The sequence below is a fragment of the Anser cygnoides genome, chromosome 5 (assembly GCF_040182565.1).
Source record: "Anser cygnoides isolate HZ-2024a breed goose chromosome 5, Taihu_goose_T2T_genome, whole genome shotgun sequence".
In the NCBI taxonomy this organism is placed as follows: Eukaryota; Metazoa; Chordata; class Aves; order Anseriformes; family Anatidae; genus Anser; species Anser cygnoides.
Window position 1 is genome coordinate 41,253,799 of NC_089877.1, and position 20,774 is coordinate 41,274,572.

The 20,774-nt window shown below is 42.3% G+C and overlaps 2 protein-coding genes and 1 long non-coding RNA gene across 6 annotated transcripts in view; 1 reads left to right on the forward strand and 2 right to left on the reverse strand.

Annotated features, from left to right (window-relative positions):
• The window catches only part of SLC25A21 (solute carrier family 25 member 21), a 254,296-nt gene extending 247,959 nt beyond the window's left edge, over window positions 1-6,337 (reverse strand). The window contains exon 1 of the mRNA XM_048059873.2: window positions 5,900-6,337. Within this exon, the coding sequence (XP_047915830.1) occupies window positions 5,900-5,966 (67 nt within the window). The 5' untranslated portion in view covers window positions 5,967-6,337. The remainder of the gene's footprint in view (window positions 1-5,899) is intronic.
• Window positions 6,338-7,285: 948 nt separating this feature from the next.
• On the reverse strand, window positions 7,286-8,949 carry LOC125182297 (uncharacterized). The gene is made up of 2 exons (XR_010831851.1): window positions 8,102-8,949; window positions 7,286-7,624 (listed from the first exon to the last, which is right to left on the reverse strand). It is a non-coding gene; the product is annotated as an uncharacterized lncRNA (long non-coding RNA).
• A 302-nt stretch (window positions 8,950-9,251) lies between these two features.
• Window positions 9,252-20,774, forward strand: part of MIPOL1 (mirror-image polydactyly 1) — a 189,190-nt gene continuing 177,667 nt past the window's right edge. For 2 of the 4 annotated variants that reach the window (XM_048059869.2, XM_066998058.1), the window contains exon 1: window positions 9,253-9,763. The gene's annotated coding sequence lies outside the window, so the exon portion shown is untranslated. Of the gene's footprint in view, window positions 9,764-20,774 lie in introns of all 4 variants that reach the window. The other 2 variants (XM_048059868.2, XM_013185703.3) reach the window with 2 other exon arrangements.

Genomic DNA, 20,774 nt, shown 5'->3' on the forward strand with positions numbered 1-20,774 from the left:
GACTTTTTTCAAGTGACCAAGAAACAGCAGTTAGCAATTCAACCATACTGCCTTTACAACAAGCATCAGTTTCTGTGAGCTTCCACGGTGGCGGTTCCTTATTCCTGGGATCCGTTGAAGTCCCAAACTGGCCTGAACACCGCACTCCCTCCCTGAACTGCTCAATGCTGAAAGCAGTGGGGGTTTCATAGGCTTTGCAAAGATCTTTCACATTTTCTTTTCAGAATGTTTTGTAAAACACATTGTGGGGTGATGGCTGTCTTCCACCTCTTACCTTCCTGGCTATTCCTAGAATAGAAACTTCCAGGTTTCTGAGAGGATACTTGTGGAAATTCAGGATACTTGCTACCTGAGCCTAGCTGAGAAGGTAGCCTAGCCAAGAAAATTGGCTTTACTGGTGCATTTACAAGCACATTATTTGGAAATAATTTAGCTTGTAAGATGTTTCTTTGAAACTAGTACTATTTGACTGATTCCCACCCTTAGTTTGTTAACACAAACAGTTTTTGTTAATGTCCAAAATGCCAGTTCAGTACAAATGGTGAAAGACAATGAACACATACTGTTGTCTCAGATATTTCAGTCTTAAGAGACTTCAGAAACAGGAACGTTTGAGCGCTTTAAAACATTATGGTTTCACATCAAGATATTTAATAGCTTTAGCTATAAACTTAGATAGTTGAAACTACCGCTGAGCATTAAGTGATTATTTTAAATACCATGTGAATGCCAGTAGTCTGGCTTAAAGGCAAGAAAAAAGCAGCTAGGAAAACACTGAACAGTTACCCTAACATTAGTTTCCAGAAAAATGTCAGCAAAATAATCAAAACAAATTAGTTGAACACCTTGGGGAAAAAGAAAAAAGAAAAAAAAAAGAAAAAAAAAGAAAAAAGAAAAAGAATTAGCTGATTTTCCAGCTGCTTGAAAGTGTTTCCTGTACAACTATTACTTAAGTTGTTTCACAGCTTATGCTGGCTGGCATACCTTGCAGTGATTTTTGTCTGCCTAATGCCTCTAGTGACAGGAGGACCAAACACTGCTTTCAATGTTATATTTGCATCCAACACTCTTACTCTGATGATTGGCTTTCCTGCTTATAGATCTGGTTCAAAGGAGTTGCTGCAATCCAGGATAATCAACTTTGTCTACTCCTGAAATAAAACACCTCTCAAAAGAAAAGGTTTGGACTTTCAAAGGAGCTTAAGAGAATTAGACTCCCAAATCCTATTAGATTTCAATGCAGCTGGAAACCTAACTCTTTCCGAAAAAATCAAAGCCAAGAGGTCTAGACAGGCAGAAATCCTGCTGTTTCATGAAAATAAGGAGAATGAGAAAAAAAGACCAGCTCCAGTTATTCTTACATAGCAAGTAAATGCTTTTCTTTAAAAAGCAACCAACCAAACTTCATTTTATACCGACTTTTGCATATTCATCTTGCAATAACAGGAGGCCAATAACTCATGATAATTTATTACATGGAATTAGCAAAAGAAACATGCTGAATTACAGCAAAAAAAAAAGTACTTAAAGATCCAGTCAATATTACGGATTTGACAGACATGTCATCTTTGTATTTATCACCTATTACATACAATAAATAAACCCTTCAACATTTTAACTTCAAAAATAAAGATGTTTATCTTATTTATTTGAAAGTGTATGGGAGCAAAAGAACTGAACATAAAAGCTTATTTATATTTACTTTCTATTTATGTTACCTATGGTTTTAGCTAATTGTTTCCTTCTGCAGCCTTTATTATTATTATTAAATACACACCTATACCAAGCAACAGCATCCTATAACCTTCCAGGTAACCAAATTCAGCTACTTCACTCAGCCAAGGGTCATCTGTGCAGTTGTTTAAGATGACATTGGCACTTCATGCCAGGTGCAAGGCCACACCTCGAGTACTGTGTTCAGTTTTGGGCCCCTCACTACAAGGACATGGAGGTGCTCGAGAGAGCCTAGAGAAGGGCAACGAAGCTGGTGAGGGGTCTGGAGAACAAGTCTTACGAGGAGCGGCTGAGGGAGCTGGGATTGTTCAGCCTGGAGAAAAGGAGGCTCAGGGGAGACCTCATCGCTCTCTACAGGTACCTTAAAGGAGGCTGTAGAGAGGTGGGGGTTGGTCTGTTCTCCCATGTGCCTGGTGACAGGACGAGGGGGAGTGGGCTAAAGTTTCGCCAGGGGAGGTTTAGGTTGGATATTAGGAAGAACTTCTTTACTGAAAGGGTTGTTAGGCATTGGAATGGGCTGCCCAGGGAAGTGGTTGAGTCGCCATCCCTGGAGGTCTTTAAGAGACGTTTAGATGTTGAACTTAGTGATATGGTTTAGTGGAGGACTTGTTAGTGTTGGGTCAGAGGTTGGACTAGGTGATCTTGGAGGTCTCTTCCAACCTAGACGATTCTGTGATTCTGTGATTCATCATTCATACTGACTCAAGGGACAGTTCCCAGCATGTCACGGCAAATCTACCCAGGTATCACACAGTGTAACTTGCAGTATTCAATTCCTCTTTCTCTGGAAGGACATTTCCATTGACTTTGCATGCAACATTACTTTATTTCTTTAATTTCTGCCTTTTCCATGCTGGCAGAAAAAACAATGCTCTTCTGATCTTTATGAATTAGAAAAATGATTCTTCTGTGACTTTAACCCTTCATTGACTTGGCTGCTGAAATAGCCTTTAGGTTTCCTAGATATATAGCAATCCTGGAGTTACAGATTCCTAAGTTCTTCTTTTTGCAATGAGATTTACAGTTTAAAGATTTTGTTTTGTTTAATTTTTGCTGTACATGCCACACATGCCTCAGTACAATCAACCGCTAGAGAAAAGGAGCATGCCATCAGCTCACTGTACTGGAAGGGACCAAGCTTAACAATAAAGGGCCCCAGTTCCGTTTCAGTCAACCTCCTGTTCCTCGCTGCAATCATACACCAAGGCAAGCAAACAAAATCAAGTATTTTCAGTTATGGCATTGACCTCCACTCAGGAATCTGAAAGATGGGAGCAAACTGAAATGGCAACAGGAAAAAATATGCCAAGACTAAGACTTCGTACTTGAGATTGAGTTCACCCTCGGGAAGCAGAGCTTTCAACTTGATATGAAGTCAAGCTGTGAGCCACCCAGAAGCAGATGCCCCCCCTGCCATGGACATGAAGTAGGCCTGAGATCCCATCACGCCTGAGGTCTACAGTTCAGTAATATCAGAGCACCACTCGAGTTTATCTTTAACTTAGAAATGTCTCAGTCAGCCAACAGTCTGTTTAAATCTTTTCTTTTTCAACACTGAATACTTTCATTTCTCCTTACTTTGGCATACTAGTATCTTCTATTTTATCAGTCTTGTTGACTAGGGGTCATGCTTGATTTCTTTTTCCCCTTCCCCTCTCTTTATTAAGTACATGAACAAGTCCCGTCATCTTCCATAAAGCTTCAAAAATCCCCTTCTTCCTGTTCTGACAGCTTAGGCTTATCTGTAATCATTTTCCACTCGACCTAGCAGAATCACGTCTTATCAGATCCTTTTGCATCAGACACGCAGATGCTAAATAATGTCTCATTTTACATATGCAGACAGTATTTCTGACCCTTCACTACACCCACTCTGTTGTACAATTCATTCCCTGACTACCTGGCTACTTTCCTATCACTGTTTTGACTAAGACACAAAATTATGGCACCTTCCTTACAGCTTCCTACTCTCCTCTCCTTTTTTTTTTTTTTTTTTTCTGAACTGTGTGAGTTAAGATTACCAGTACTTCTTAAAAATATATTCATCAATTCACCATCATATGCATTTTTTTCAGTTTCCTACTAAATACCACTCTATGCTACAGGTAGAGAAGACAGTCTAGGATATCTGTGACATTCACATGAGGCTACTAAACACAACAAAAGCTCTACAAGAGCCTTATGTCCTTCTGCAAAGGCAGCCAAAAGCATGTAGGGTGTCTAAAAGAGATATTGGAAAACTAAGTTCATGCAACCAAGTTCCTTACAAGAGTGAAATACTAAGTACACTCTCAGGAACTCATGCCCTCCATCATTTCATTTCTGCTTTCACCTTCTCTATGGTAGATCCACACTTGTCTGAAATTTAACCATTGGCCTGAAGACCTCAAAGCTATGGCCTTCCTCGTTTGTCTTCTCTTTAAATCACAAAGTACACCACCGAGCTTCTAAGCATGTGCCAAGAAAGTTAATTTTCAAGTTTGATCCACTTCCCTCCAATACCTTAAAACCCTCACTTTGAGCCATAGACTTACCAATCCCTCAGACACGATGCTATTGTTAAGAAGTAAGGAAAAATCCTTATTTATTTCAAAAGCAGTGAGTAGAGATCTCTGGACAGATTTAAGGTTAGTGATAGAGTTAAGGCACCTGTCTGACCGGAGACTAAGAAAAAGTATGCAAGCACCTTAAGAGCATATCTCTGGATTAGATTCAATAGGCTTTCCTTATTATATTTAGATAAATAAATAAATAATAAAAAGTGTTAGGTGCAGATTAGTTGTCTCCTTGAAAGGAGAATGCTGTCACTTTAGCATTTAAGCCTACCAGGTAAGTGCAAATAGTTTCCATCCTCTCTGTTCCTCACACCCAAACACACTTCTGTTTTCCAATTCTAGTCCTTCTGTAGGACTCTGCCTTCATCTCAGTGACAATTTTATTTCCAGTATGTTAGCCAAACTGCCTGTACCTCTGTGAACAAAGAACGGTGCTTGTAAAGAAAGCAGGCTGCCTTCAGAGGATGGACAGATACTGAGTTAGATCAGTCTGAATCAGTAACGTACAGACCCTCAGCTATGGGCAGAGAAATCTGTCCTCTTGCAGAACATCTGCTGGCAAAACATCTTGGTATCTCTCCAGATACGAAGGGACTTTAAGGGGCTGGTGCAGATTAAACCCTTCCTTTCTCTTCTAAGGGAAGAGGGGGATGGTACCGAGCCGAACCTAAAAATGCTTTAGGATTTTTAGAGCTATGTAAATCCAGTACGCTGGCAGGGCCCGGAGGGCTGACCTCTCTGCTTCTGGTGTGATGCCTCTCTGTGCCAAAGCAGAGGGCTGAAAACAAAGGCTATGCAGAGTCAGGAGCACACAGAGGAAGCACACAAATGAGTGTTGGGGGCAGGAACCCACGGGAGTGGGTTTAGTGGGAGCCAGGGAATTAGAGGGAAGGGAGTGCCGCTCATGTGTTAACCAGGGCATTACATAAAGCACGGCTGCCGTCCTTCACATAAAACACAACACGGCAAAACAGTGCCGTGACCCTGAAAGAGACACTAAAGAACAATTAAAACACAGTGCATAGCTGAAATGCCAACGGGATTTACAAACATACCCTGCAACAGCGAGCCGTTGTGCAAACACTCGCCACGCTGTAGGCTCACGTCAATATTTTAGGTTGCTTCTTACTTAGGGGAAACAAGAAACTGAACCACCAGTGCTTTCATTGGGCACGGACAGACAGAAGTACGTGGCTTCGACACGCGTGGCTTGCAGCCCACAGGGGAACCCCCCACCGCAGTTCGCGGAGGGCCACCGGAGGCTGCTGCGGTTTAACGGGACTCGCCCGCCGGCCTTATCACCCGAGGGGCCGCGGGGTGTGCTCCAGGGCGATACACCGAGCCCCGGGGGATGCCCGCCCCCGGGCAGAGGGGGTCTGCACACTCCTGCATACTCGCAGGAGTCGCAGCAGCAGCCCCGCAGCGCTGCCCCCCTGCCCCGGGACCCCCGGGGCCGCCCGCCGGGGGAGGAGCCGCCGCCGAGCGGGGCCGGTCCCCGCCGCTCCTGTCCCTGAGGAGAGCAACGGGACGGTGGCCTCGCCTCAGCCCGGCGGGGCGCCGGTGCGGGGCGGGAAGGGCTGAGGGCCCGCGGGAGGGAAGCGGCCACTTACCCGCCGAGCCTCCGGCGGCGATTTGGTGAGAGGCCTCCTGAAGAAAGCCCGCGGGCTGCCGAGCCATGCTGAGCCGCGGGGCGGGCACGGGCGGCCGGAGAGCGGCTGCCGAGCCGGGGCCGAGATGGCGCGGGGCGGGAGGGGGCAGAGCCGGGGGGAGGCGGGGGCCGCCGTTATCGCCGGGGGGGCCGCGGTTATCGGCGGGGGGACCGCGGCCGGGCAGGGCAGGGCCGAGCCCCGCGCTGCGGCCTTCGGCAGCCCGCGGGCGGAGGGCAGGGCTGGGCTCGCAGCTCCTGCTGGTGGCGGCCGGGATCGGGCTCTCCACCCGCTGCCAGCTCGGAGAGCGGAGCAGCAGGCGCCGGCATCCCCCGCGCTGGGGACGGCGGTCGTGTCCTGTCAGGGGACTGACGGGGAAGGTCTGTCACCACACACCTTGGGCTTTCGCTCCCCTTTTGGGGCTTTACAGCACACACTTCTTGCAGTCCTGCTCTCCACACGGCGAACGCCCACAAATTCCCCTGTGCTCTACTTCCAGGAGGGATCGGGGGTGCCGTTTGGTTCACCCACCGTCTTTCAGAAACATACTGTACTTTGAAAACCTTTGGACTTTGGTTCTAGCTCTTCAGTGTTTGTTGGACCCAAGTCTTTTAAGTGGCTATTACAGGTCTTATGTGGACCCATTGTTTCCTCTTGGTAAAGTAAACATGCCATAGGCTCCAGCATTGGGACACAATCAGTCCTGGTTTTGACAGTCCCCAGCATTATTCTTGCTTAGGCCAACCAGCGCTTTTCCAGAAGATGCCAGGGAACAACAAGGGGATGATGCGGGCCAAAGGCTCTTCTGCAGAGGTTGTGTGGGAGAGGCTATGCAATGGAAGGGGAAGACAGGCTACCTGTATGGATGTGGAGCACCAAGGACATCTAGTCTCAGGGCAGAGAGACATTATATTGAGTGCCAGATTCGTAACAACATTTAGGTTAATAAACTACAGCTTACACACTTAGTCAGCAACTCAATACCTAAATGCTTTTATGGATTTGGAGCCTCCAAAAGCAGATGCAGTATCACAGGTGGTCTTTTGCTTTTCCTGTTGTATCACTGAACCTGTTCCACTAGTCAAACCCCTGGGCTGCCAACATCTAGCAGTAAATATTTTTCCTTATGACTCCAGTTTCTGTCTTCTCCCTAACTGAGTACTACTGTGGTTTCCCGTATTCTTCTCCATTTCCTCTTTTTGCACATATCTCACAGCCTCTAATACTGCTGATTTTTATTAACTCAAGCAAAACCTTATCTGAGCTCAATGTTTCTCCTTTTCTAACAGTGAGAGGATACTTACTTACAAGCATGATTATGTTGGTTTTGGGAAGAAAGCAGGACTACTGTTGATTTCAAAGGAACATTTATTAGTGTTAAGAAGATGGATTTTAAGGGAATGGCTCTTGAATAAAGTTCTTGACTGCTTGTTTAACCAATCACTTAAATAATTGGGGATATTTATTTATTTATTTGCTTTCTTGCTGACAGACCTACAGTGTTAACACAGACAAGGATATCAATTGTGAGTGAGAAATCCTTCACAAGATCTTCAAAGTGATTCCGAATACTGTTCGTGATCATGGACATCTTGAAGAAGAACTAGGAGATTAGATTTGCTGGTACTTCTTCAGAAGAGAAGGAAAAGAAAGGTAGTTTTTACATCGTTATGTTTTAACTTTTCTCACCTAGAGAACAAACAAAACAGATTACTGTTACCTTACAAGGGCATCAGTTTATACTAGTCTCTTAAAAGCATAGATAATTTGTAACTAGTTGCATATATTTAGTCCTGCAGCACAGCTACTAAAGGCAAATGTTGGTACACAGTTTTTTTCCAGTCCTTACGATTCATATTAAGCTAGGTCTGTTTAATATGTTAAAGGTTGAAATGAAATGTAGCCTTTGATAATTCAGAGCAAAGATAAGAGAAAAGCAAAGTTTTTTATTGCTAAAGTGTGAGAACATAAGTGTTAATAAAGAGATAAAATACTGAGTGTGTAACCATAAAATGGAATAATAGGTCTACTATTCAGTTATATAATTTGTATGCATCAGCAAATAAACAGTAACTTGAATTCTTTGATAGATGTAAGAGCAGAGTGAGGATTGCTGTGGCAATACAGAATAAATTCCTAAAATTAATAAATTCCTAATGTGCTGACCTTTAAGTAATTAAAATCTCAACTTCAATGTTTCATTAACATTTGCATTAGTTCCCTTGGTTTTGCTCTTTGAGACTGCTGCTCAATAAATATAGCAGGATCATCAGGTCTCCGGTGTTCTGTATCATCAAAAAACAGATGCCAAAACATCACTGCTTTTTTGTTCCAGGGACATAGATCTCACTGTGCAATGCTCCCTGCGATACAAACAGCAAATCTAGTATTATGGCGGACTTTCCGTAGTAGTTCAATGGTAAAGAGAATTTGGAATTGATCAGATGGTGAAGAAACTCTTTAGTTACATTTGTTTTCTGCACAAGGTGTCACTGCAACAAAAAGGTTTACATTAAAAAATAAATTGCTTAGAATAGTGTAAAAAATGTTCAGAATGCTTGTAATTTTCATAGAGATGCATTGACAGAATAACATAACTTCCTTAGAAAATAAATTCTGCTATTAGGAAACTAGTAAATCTGACTCAGAGTCTTCAGAAAAACAGATCTATTCACCCCAACACCATTAAATTCTCTTGCTGAAAGTCTCTCATATATTGCACATTTCCCTCCCTACTCTCCCTCCAATCGAAGAGAAGCATTCCCATTGTGCGGGTTTCCTAAAGCACTTCCAGACTTAATCCCATTTTCACATGGCCTCTTCCCAAGCCGCTACATGTGGATCCACACTATCCTCAATAGCCTTGGCGGTGTGTTCCTCTCCGTGTGCGCTCACCACGTGCATTATCGGTAAGAAATACCGCTTCTAGCCCACCCGGGCAGCACTCCAGCGCCAAGCCCACCAAGAAGACAACGACTTCTCTCGGTGCATGGCCAGCAGGGGCTGTTGGAGACGCCAGCTCCCACGTTCCCGTCACGGGGAATCAGGCAGCAGGCTCCCGGCCCACCACAGCACCCCGCCGTTCTCCTTGCGCCGCCTCTCCCGCCCGCAGGGCGGCGCCGGCCGCTTCTTGCCCTGCCCGAGCCCGAGCCCGAGCCGGTCCCCACGCCTGGGCCGTACCGTGCCCCGCCCGCGGCCCTTTCGGCCACTGCGCGGCTCCCGAGGGCGGCGCGCTCGGCTCTGCTCGGCGTTCCTCCTCCTCCTTCTCCTCCTCCTCTTCCTCCTCCTCCTCCTCCCGGCCCGCCCGCCCGCTCCGGGGCTTTGTTGTGGAGGCTGCGGCGCCGGGAGCGGGCCCGCGGGGGAGGAGCGCGCAGGTAACGGGCCGGCGGGGCGCTTCCTTCGGCGGCCGCTCGCGTTGGAACCCGGCCCCTCACCCGGGGCCGCGCCGTGCCCCCGGGGCTGCCCGCAGCGAGCTGCCCGCAGCGCCTCCCCGCCGCCTGGCGGCTCGGCCCGTCTCCTCGCCTCCCCCGCCGGGCCGCCGCCGCCGCTTCGGGGGCCGTGGAGCCCCGGAGCAGCCCCCGGCGAGGCGGTGGCTCCGTCAGCCTCACCCCGCCCGGCTCCAAACCGGAGAAGTCGGGCAGCGAGTTGCCCGCTCTGGGGTGCTGGGCTTGGGGTTTCGATTGGTGTTACTGCAGTGAGGAGGGGGGACACGGGCAGGCTGGCCTCTGCACGGAGGAAGGGCAGCCGGTGGCAAGGTTATTCGGAGGCTACGAAGTGAAACCTTTCCCAAACAAGCTCAGCAGGTCAAAGCTGGATCTGTAAAGTCAGGTGAGAACAGGATGTGGAGGGTGCTCAGACCAGTACTGCATTACAGAGAGGGAAAAAAAGCCACATGCACCAAAAATGCCAAAGTAAAGTTTGCAGCCCGTGCTTTTGTTTTGAACATATATGACTTAAAAAGTATCTTTGAGAAGTTCTAATGAATTTTAAACCTCAGCTTCTAGGACGAGTAAGTTTCATACAAACCTGCTTTCTTGATGCTGTTGTAAAGGTCAGTTTCATTTGAGGGGAAACCAACAATGCTTTTTCAGTGTGAGCAGTTCAGAGAAAAGACATCCACTCTGTCTGAGTACCCTGAGGCCTGTTTTACCTGCGACAGCACACATCTCCATGCTGCCTGTGGAGCAGCTCTGCTGGCATCCAGAAGTAGCTCCAGGGGGTTGAGGTGGTTGGAGCTGGTTGCTGTTGGACGTTGCTGGCCCTTCATTTGGGAATGCCAAGTGCCTTGCAGCAGCTGGGTGTCTTCTGTAATACTTCTGCAAGCTGTAGCTACGGTTAGAACAGTCTTATATTAACCATGCTTTAGGCATGGAAGGAAAACCACTTAGCCACTGCAGAGCTGCTGCTTCTGTCTCAGGCAATTCCAGAAATGGGAATTCTGGAGGTTGTGAGGCCTGTAGTTATTAGGACACTGTGATACACCCACCTTCTGTCCGTCCTTAAGCATCTGTTCTTGGCCCACCGTGTTACTCCGGGAATATACAACCTTGTTTCAATCCCAAACTGCCATTTTTATATTCTTTGCTTGCCTAAATATACTATGACACTGACTTATTTTTTTCTAAAACTAGGTCCTAACTGTTAAGGTAAACATGCTGTGTTAAGTGACAACTCTGTTTCTGTTTTGGTTTTGTTTGCTTTGCAAAATGTAGTCATTCACAACAAAGTCCTTCAGCTGTTAAGCAGATGTGTGAAAATGAGCTATATATGGAGGAGGTACCACGGGCATGGTGGCTAGGGGCTCTTTTGCCCATCACTGGTGAAGGGATCAATGCTAATTTCATTCTCTTGAAAGTGACCAGCTGAGGAGAAGTTCCTACAGTACTAGTTGCAGTATAGACAGTGAGTGGAAGGGCTGGGCAGTAAAATCAATGTACAGAAGTTATGAAGGGACAGCTGCTGCTGTAGGTTTGGGGAAGGAGGCAGAGTTGGGATGCAGCAGTGACTGCACAGCTTCACGTAACAGAGTGATAACGTCACTGGGGAGATGACATCCCCCCCTAGAACTTTGCTTCCTGGTAAATTTGCCTGCGGAGGCGACATCTGGGAGCAGAATATCCATTTACCCTTTTAGCCATTTCTTCACTAGTTTTAGATGTTTTGTCTAGTTTTCTTTGAAATGCCTGGACTGATGGGGCCCAATCCAAACTAGTAGATCTTGTGGTCAGAAAGGTTGTATAATCTCATATATTTAATAAATGATTACTTATTGTATGCATTTTTGTATATCCTTTTTGAGGTTACTGCACATTTTCATATAATGATATCGAAAGTTCTTTGTAGCCTTTTTCTGATTTCCATTACAGTCTGTAATGGGAGTTACTTTCTCTCCCATAGTAGTGGGTAGCAAATGAATTTTTAAAAGAACTGTCACCAGTTTTCATGTGAGAACTAATTAGACTTCATTGTGGGTTTTTCATTGGTTGGTTGTTTTTTTCTTGATTCACCTCATTTCCCTTTTAATCATTAGTTTACCCTGTTTGGAAAAGGAAGTGTTGCTCTTGTTCTTTGCATTCTGTTCTTCTATCTCCCTGCTTTTTAGAAATCATTCTGCATTGTGCTAAATTAGAAATACATGATTATGGTGTTACCTGATTTTCTTGACCATGAAGAAATAAAACAATTGTATCAGGCTTACTATGTATCTTGCAGCTAGGCAAACCCAATGCATTATATTACCTGCAGTTACAGGACTATACTGTTGACACCCTGTAGCCCAGATCTAGCTTTTTACATTTTGTGGAATTTTTAGTTTTTTAGGGTCTCTAGGTTGGTAGAAATGTAAGGAAATTTTCAGACCTTGCTGGAAGGGGTTAGAGGAGGTGGGAAGAATGTTTTTTGGTAATTCTTTGCGGAAAAAATCATTAAATTATTAACTGATAACTAGAACTGGAAGAAGGAAGATACACATGAACTGAGGGTGAAGGGCAATAGATGTTTTAAAGCTTACTTAAAAAAAAGAAACAAAAACTTTCTGGGGTGCAGTCTATTAATTTCTCTGCATAGTAATGTTGCAACTGGCAGATATTCCTGAAGGTATGATTTCTGGCATTTGCCCTTACCTTTTAAAGGGGAACAGCTTTTAAGGAGTAACAGAAGCAGTATTGGACCCCTACCTGCAGAAGGGGTTTTTGTTTGTTTGTTTGCTTTTAATTTCTCAAATGGAATTACTTCAATCTTCCTTATATGAGATTTGGAACAGCTATTACTTATCTGTCCCAAGCACAAGTAACAGAAATATGATCACTTAAATTGCATGCTATTGGATATCTATCACAGTGCATCATTACTGTGTATGGGGTTCCTCTGTTTGTTATTGAGCATCAACTCCGTGTGAAAACAGCTTGCCGTATTTACTCTGCACCATTATACTTGGATGAGCCTTGTCAAAATTATTTGCAGATTTGTCTTGTTTTTCAAAGGAATAAAATCGTGTTGGTTCAGATAGTAATTTTGCCAGTTAATTGTTTTGAAAGATTTCTCTTTGATTTTGAAAGCTAGCGCTGTAGCACCATGACTTATGCTGACCTTTATGTTGACCACCAGAATACCCATGCAGCTTATTTTCTTTTCTGTTTTTATTTACCAGTGCTTTTCTGATACAGGGCTGTGAGAAGAGTGATGGGGTGAGGTGACTTGCAGGAAACTGTCTCTCTGTTTGCTGTGAGTTGGGTGCAATGCATGTGCGCAGGATCAGTTGCAGGCATGCTTCTGTGGGATGTGGAGGGAAGGGGAGGAAAGACCAAGTAGGGTCCCTGAGTGGCCATGTAGCCTATCCTCACAAGAAAATCCAGCAGCTGGCTTCCTCTTATGTGTGATCCAAGCTTGCATATAACGCATCAGTAACATAATGTTCAAAAATAAAAACAAGTCAACCTGTAGGCAAGCAATTATGCCTTCCCCTGTTTAGGCAATTTAAAAAAGAAAGCAGTCCTATATATCACTTTGAAAGTGTCAGCTGAATGCTGTACTTACCTGTGTAAGTTTTTAGCCCAATGAGAATAATGGGATCCCTCTACAGTCAGGGTGCAACTGATGCTGTTGGTATGCATCAGCCTGCTGGGCAGCCCTGCAACAAAAAGAAGGGACTCCTCTAACGATATCCAAGACAGAAGTACTTGTAGGGCACTGTTATCAGTTTGTAGGGCATTATCTTTTTTTGTTGTTTCTTTTTTTTTCCTTTACTTTTAACACTTTAAAGGAAAAAGGCAGGCAGAATATGAGCAGAATCAGTGTTTGTTGAAATTTATTCTAGAAATTAATGTTGACAAAAGCATATAATTCTGCTGGCAACTTTTTGTATAGATAAAACTATCAATACGTATGTGGCTCTCAGTTTTAACAGGGAATAAAATACACAAGACTGGTTCATCACGTTATATTTTCCTTATTCGAAAGAAGTCAGCATCTATGATATCATTTTGCTAGAGTATCACTTTCTGGTTAGCAAATCAAGGAACAGATCCAGCTTGCCTGCAAGTGAATGGCAAAAGTTCCGCTGGTCACAGTGGCATGGGATTACGCTCTAGGTTTGGAAGAAGTAATTGGTAATGACTTCAGCTCCCGAAGGGCATTAATTTTTGCACCGTGAAATCCATAGTAAATTGAGTTAAGGAGATCCACATAACATGCTGGTAGACAAATGTTATCCTTTCTGTCCTTTTATGTAAATCTGTTGAAGACAGAATTTGATCTTTAAGTTACACATTCATTTAAGTAGTAATATTCCAGCCAGCTATGCTCTAATTTAAATGTTAAGTGTGAAATAAATTAGAAAGATCTAATCTGCTTCAGGAAGGTAGTGTTAGGACAAAGAAGGATTACAATGTTTGGTTACTGGTGAGTTGTTGGGAAGAAGGTGGTGGCAGCTCCTGTCAGAATTCATGGAATGAGAGCATAGTCGTGTGTGAATCCCAACCATTCTGGGAATGCTGTAGTATTCCCACTGCAAGAGAATTTAATGCAGCATCATAGGCTATTGTACTTGAAGTAACTACTATATTTTAATGGTCTTTTAAGAACGTATAGATCCAGTAATGTATGTTGATTTGTACTTTATAAATATAAATGTCCACTTGTAAAGAGAGTGCTGAAGAATTGCTTCGTGGTTGCGTGTGTGTATGAATTCTGCTTTTTGGGACCAAACCCAGAACTTCTGTCATTAGTTGTGAATTTAACAAATGGTACTAAGCTTAGATTCACTTTGCAAAAAGGAGTAGGGCTTTCTGGAGCATGGCAGTTGATATGTATAGAAACGAAAAGGGGAAAGTGTTTGATTTATTTATTTATTGGCAGAGCACAACTAAAAATATTATTGTATCTCGTTTCAGTTTTTAATACACAAGTTCAATATGTTTATAAATATTTGTATTATGAACACTGATTCTTGTTTTGAATGATCTAGGTTTGTTACCTCTGGGAGTAATCAGTTCTGCTTTAGCCTTCTTTCTTGATGCTATTTCCAAATATATATATTCATTCCCCCTCTCTTTGTTAATTCCAATGTATTAATGGATGGGAAAGTGAAATCATTCTTGCTGCTTACATATTACATCTGACAGTAAATAAAATACCAGTTTAAACTATGTTTGTTTGTTTGTTTGTTTTTCTGTCAGTGCAGCATAGGTGTAGAAGCTGAATTGACTGGTAAAAAGGCAAGCCAACTTACCAAGAAAAATGGTAACTTAGCTTGTAGTAACCCTCAGAGTGTAGTTCAAGAACAGAGAATACTAACTGAGTATAATTAGAAAATTATTCTAAGACATTCTAGTGGTCATTTCAATGCCATTGTTAGCAATTGTGCAAAAATAAATATTTTCTAAGTATTCATTTCTCTCAATAATGGTATTTGTGGGTAGAAATATGATATGTAGTTACATATTTTATTAAGTGATCAGTTAGTCCTACATAAGAGACATTAGATGATGAAATGTGAAGAAGATGTATATCCTAATGCAGTGTCCTGTCATTTATGCTTGTTGTTGCATAAATTATACCCATCCTATAATAAAGCTATTAGTATTGTTTTAGGTATTATTTGTTTTTGTCAAGTACAGTTCTTAATTTCTATTTTTTTTTAATTTACAGTTGGACTTGCTTTAGGATTCAGTTTCTCAATGCGTTGTCATTGTGACTCATTCAAGTAAATAAAGTTTCAGGTTCTGTAGGATTTTGCAAGGTTAGGTGCTTGGTAGGTGAGAATGGGGTAACTTGGTCATGTAAATTTTTAGATACAAATGTGAGAAACAAAGTATTTTTCATCATAGTAAGCTATAGTGTGTTTGTGTGTGTCTGTGCAGGGATACAGGCAGATTTTCAGTTTTCCATTGTATCAGAACGTTAGGATGTGGCTTCCCTGTCGAAAGAGTTTGCTATAACCATTGTAGGAATCATTTGCTCCTTGGAACCTTCCTTGTAATGAGGAAAAATGGCATTAGAAAATAGCCACCACAACTTGAAGATCTGATGAATGTTTTCTGCTGACTCTTAAAATGATGCAAATGTTGTAGGATTTAAAGTGACCTTAAACACTAATCAACTTTAAAATGTGTGTATGTGGTTTTTTCTTTAACCCATTGGAGTTGTGCAGCTTTTTATTTGGGGCACACATTCCTAGTTTTTGTAGGGCAGCTTTTTCTGTTGTTTTACTGAGGAGAAAAAAAAAAAAAAGAAAAGGGAAGGCAAGAAACATCTTATGGAGAAGGTAACTGAAAAATCGCCTTTCCCATGTTTTTGTCGTGGACAGAAAATTATATTTGGAAACTTATTCAGTTGAGCCACAAGAACAGAATTAATATGCTGATTACCAGAAACACTGTCTTTGTGTTTCCTTGCCGTGTCCTCCCTGAGACCTTTTGGTTCCTTCTCCCTGCCCTGGTGAGGTGGCAGCTGTTGGTAGTGTGCTCTAAACAGGGAGCAGCTTTGTCAAGCCATATTTTGTCTTCAGATAGCTTGAAGAAAAAAGTTTCCCTGAGAGCCCTTGACACCAAGGGAGTATTATTCTGGAGAGTGGCAAGGAAAGGCTGCTTTCTTCAGTGCTTTGGCCAGCAGCAGGAAGACTGAGCAGAGCTTTCATGTGTTCTTCAGTATTTCTGAGAACCCCAAAGGTCTGGTGCCTTTAGACAGCATAAGCATTTGGCAGCTCTCCTTTGACTGCTTTACCTCGGGCTGATGTGGTATAGACAGTGGCAGTAGGAGGCGTTTTCTCTCTTCTGAAAAAAAAACAAACAGCTAGATCCTGGAAAATTCAGAAAGTATAATTCTAAAGCATTTGTTAGAATATTCTTTTTCAGTGAAGGCAAGCTTTGTTTTCTTTTTGTGGCATAATTGTGCAGTGCTTGTTTTTACTTTTAATTATGATGGGGCAACAGAGTTATTTATACAAGTAGAGTGCCAGCTGACAATATGGATTTTCTGTGAAGATATCATTCTTAAACATAAATAAATCTGAAGTCCCAAATGTGAGAGACTGACTTCAGCCAGAATCTCAGCATTTTCTGTATGTCATCCAGTAACGAAAAAAAAAAAAGTCTCTGTACTTAGGCCAGTGTAAAAACAGCACAAATATACTTCAGTCTCCTGGGCAGGTGATAGAAATGCTAGCAAAATTACACAGTTCCACTTGGACAGTAGTTGATATTTTTACATATTTTTGAAGTGTATTACCTCCTTGATAGAACTACAAAAATGTTTCCTTATACTGAATGTCTTTATTCCAAATATCACTAGGTGAATGATACAGGTGGAATCAAGGACGTTCAGTTACTCAGTAATCAAAGTAGGACAGTTAATGGCAGATACTAATAATCTACATTTACATATGCTAATCGACTTTTTTACACTTTTTCTATTGTGCTTCTAGTTGTTAGGATACCATGAGCTTGCTGTCAGGAAAAACAATTTAAGATAGAATAAAAATGAGTCTTGAGGTAGTTAAATACCTCAGTTCACTTGACCTGTATCTGAAGAAAAACAAACAGTTATTAATAGATCTATATTTGTCTATCTGTACGTAATGGTATTTATTTTAATTAGACCACAGGAATCCTGAACTTAAACTTTTCTCTTTGCACCTGATTACATATGATGAAAAAGGATGTGGTTCCACACCTATATCCTTCTTGACTGATGTCATTGTTCCTTAAGGAGGCAGCAGCAACCCCACAGTTGTATTCAGTTATGTTTTAAAAATGAATTTTGATTAATATCCTAGTTTAGCAAATGAAAATCCACCTTTAAGGATTAAATTTTGTTTTTCCCTCAAGTTCCAAAAAAAAAAAAAAAGGCAAAGAAGCATTCTGTTCTCTTTGTGCAATGCTTGCAGCTATCTTCTACCCGAGTTCACTGTAGGAGGTTTGTCCATTGGTGTCTTCAACCATCTTTTTAGAGGGACAAACTAAATTGGGAAAATACGGCCCCAGGTAGGGCTGTGTGAATTCACTGGTGTCTTTGTTCGCTGTATCTCCCTGCCCATAGTGCCTGGGTTTTATTACTTCCTGCTCTGTTCCTGCCTTCTTGCTGCAATGATCTCTTGGTTGTTTCCAGGTGTTCCTGGCTAAAGTCATGCTCTCTCTTCCTGCAGAGGTGTACAAAGAGATGTACTATGAGCGATATAAGTATTTCCATGATTCTGTTACCCTGACTTCGTTGTTCTTTTGCCTCCTACAGTACTCAGCCCCAGTTAGCTGGCTTAAACTTGGTGTTGAGTAGGGGACAGGATGCTGAAAGAAAAAGGCAGGGGGGAAGTTGTGGAACCCACTGCCCTTTTCTTGTGCTGTCTCTTTTCTTGCACCAAGTCTTAAGTTAGCTGCTGATCTTCCTAGGCATGCCTTGGAGAAGAGAATTGTTGTGCCTGGTCAGCCATTTGTTGGCCTTGCCACCTGGGTGTGATCACCAGTTGGGTGTGCTTGCTAATTTCTCAGCTGTTCCTTTCCAATCCCTGTAGTAAGCCTGTTCAGAAGTAGATCAGGAGTGTAGAGGTGTATGTTGCTTCTTGTGGAAAAATAAAGGTTTTTTTAGGACAGTTTTCAAACCGTATTTTACAAATCCTAAAGGATAATAGAAGTTTTCATATACATACACCTCTCCCTACTCAGCAGGTGTGTGCACATGCATTTGGCTGACAGTCTTCTGCTGAACCAGGACTGAATACCCGGACTTCCTTAGCAAATAGAGGCATAAGCTAGCGGGTGGGAAGCTTGCTGCTTGCCGTGCAGTGCCAGCAGCCAGGAGATGGAGCCTGTGCCCCCAGTGGGCCTGGGCTACACTCATAGGGTCTGCAGGTGGAGATCTGCACCTGGCCCTGTGGCTGCACCTGCCCTGCTGCACCTAGGGTGTGACTGGGGGGGGTCTAATTAAACATCCAGTATGAGATTTGGGTGCCTAGTTTTATAGTTGCTTTTTTTTTTCTTGCTAATGCTAACTGCTAATCCCATTGAAACTATGTGTTTGAGCACTGAGAACTGTTGAGCAGCACAGTGCATAAATTCAAAATCAGCAGTAGCTTATCCTGCAAATTCCACATTTGGCATGGTGTGTCAGCATCCCTGGATTGTGGCACGTGGCTCAGCTAGTCGATGGAGTGGATGTGGTTTGTTCACATCGGTGTGAGCTGTTTGGAAAACTGTTAAGAATATGCAAGTTGCAAACAACTTCTTTAGAAATAAATTTACTAGGTGCGGTCTTGTAGGTAGACCGGTTACTACTCTAGTGTGAGTACAGTTGCTAAGTAATAAGGTGCTAATTTTACTTGAAAATGTGAGTTACAGCTCTTAACTTCAAAGGGACAGAGCAGGATAATATTTTAGAGGTAATAAGAGGTAGTAAGTTTTTTGTTGTGGTGAGGTTTTTGTTTGTTTTTGTTTTTACTGCCAATATGTATGTATTTCAAAGATCTGCCAGATCTGTTCTGTGATTGTAAAAGGTACACACTTTGTGTAACATGTACCTCGCATTTCTTATTTGAAATTCTAAATGACTTATGTTTACACTTTGAAACAATGGAAAGGGTGTGGGTCCCCAGGGCTCCTGCTCTGACTAACATTTCTCTGCAGTCACACTCCTGTGCAGTACCTTATAGCACAACAAGAAAGTAAGATCGTTCTCAAAGACTGCAGATTTGTCTGATGACCATATGATTACTAGGTTAAGTTGCAAGTAGAAATAATCTTTGGAAATGTGTTTCTCTGTGCTGGTTATTATGAATGTGAAACCTGCATTCAGACATTAGGGAATGGGGTTTAAAGTGAGGTGAAATTATTGAGTTAGAATTCTGCTGAAATGGTATAATTTGGTTTGCTTTATTTGTTTCGATGGTTAATAGTTACTTATGGTTTGCAAAAATGAAATCATGGGTTTTCTTTAAGATGGCACATTAACAAATTGCAATACAGCACTGAAGGATGGATCGTGTCTGGAACTCACTCTCCCAAAGTGCAACCAAATATGTTTGTTAGACATTTAGTGGAAATTGCCTTCTAATTTCTCTTTGTGTCTGCCATCAATAAATGCTGGCAAAAGTAGAGACAATTAGAAAGTAGTCCTATTCAAGCATTAGTCTTTTCTAAAGCACTTTAAGTTTTTAAAATATCACTTATTTTTCAGCCCACTGCATGTAGTTGTCACCTTATCAGACCATTGTGATAATATGTGCGGCAAGTTCTGAAGTCTGTCCCTGAAACAGATCAGTGATGTGTTTTCAAGAGGAATTTTAAAAAAACAAAACTGAAAACAAACAACCCAACAAAACACAGAAGAGTTTGAATTGGGATTAACTGTTGTTACAAGCTAGCAGTTTTGAGGAGATCAGATTGTGGCAGACATCTGGGCAAAACACTTAGAAAATATTGACAAACCCCAAGCTAACCCCTATTGCTAACAAAGCAATTAGAATTCAGCCTCTGAAAGTGATCTTGGAGTACAGGCTTTCATTTTTGGTGGAGATAGAAGGTGCAGGTGAAAGTCCAAGTAGACAAGAGATTAGGCAGAATAGTGTCATCTCAGCCACCTTCCTCCTGAACAGAAAAACAAAATAGTTCGTGCAAATAGTGCATGGTGCAAAACATCAGAAGTCCGAGTGTCCAGAGCTATCTGTTATCCTTCTTCAAATATCAAAATACGCAAACATGATGACGAGAATGATGATACCTTTAGTTCTGAGGATATTGCCCTGGACAATATGATGGTAGAAGCAAAAATCGCCTACCTGAAGCCCAGTGGAAAGTGTATCATTTGGATAGCTCAAGTGCAGAAAAACAGTATGGTGCCAGGCAGGAATATTATCAAAAAAAAGCAAGCTGTAGAACATAAAGATTTGGTTTGTGTTTATATAATAATCTTACTGACATCAAGGGAAGTATTACTAAGTTTTAGCTCATGTTCTTGTTAAAAGAGTGTTTTTTTTTTTTGGTTTTTGTTTTTGGAGAGGGAGGGGACTTTTTCAGGAAAAGTCCGTTGATAAAAATTTCCACGAAATACAAGTTAGAGCTGAGAAAACAAATGGTCCAGAAACTGACATTCCAACAAACATTTGCCCTTAGAAGCAAAAGAAGAGCTTAGTAATCTTCTGTGAAACATGAAATGAGTCAACAGAATAGGTTTGCTGCTCATTAAAAGTTGGGGAAGAAAACACAAGCCTTCATTAAACTTGTTGGCCTTAAAATGTTTTTAAAATAAAAATTAAAAAAAAAAAAAAAAGTTTTGCACCTGCCAGTGTATAGAGATCATGAAAAGATGACTGATAGCAAATGGTTTTCTACGCTTGATGCATCGGTAGAATTTG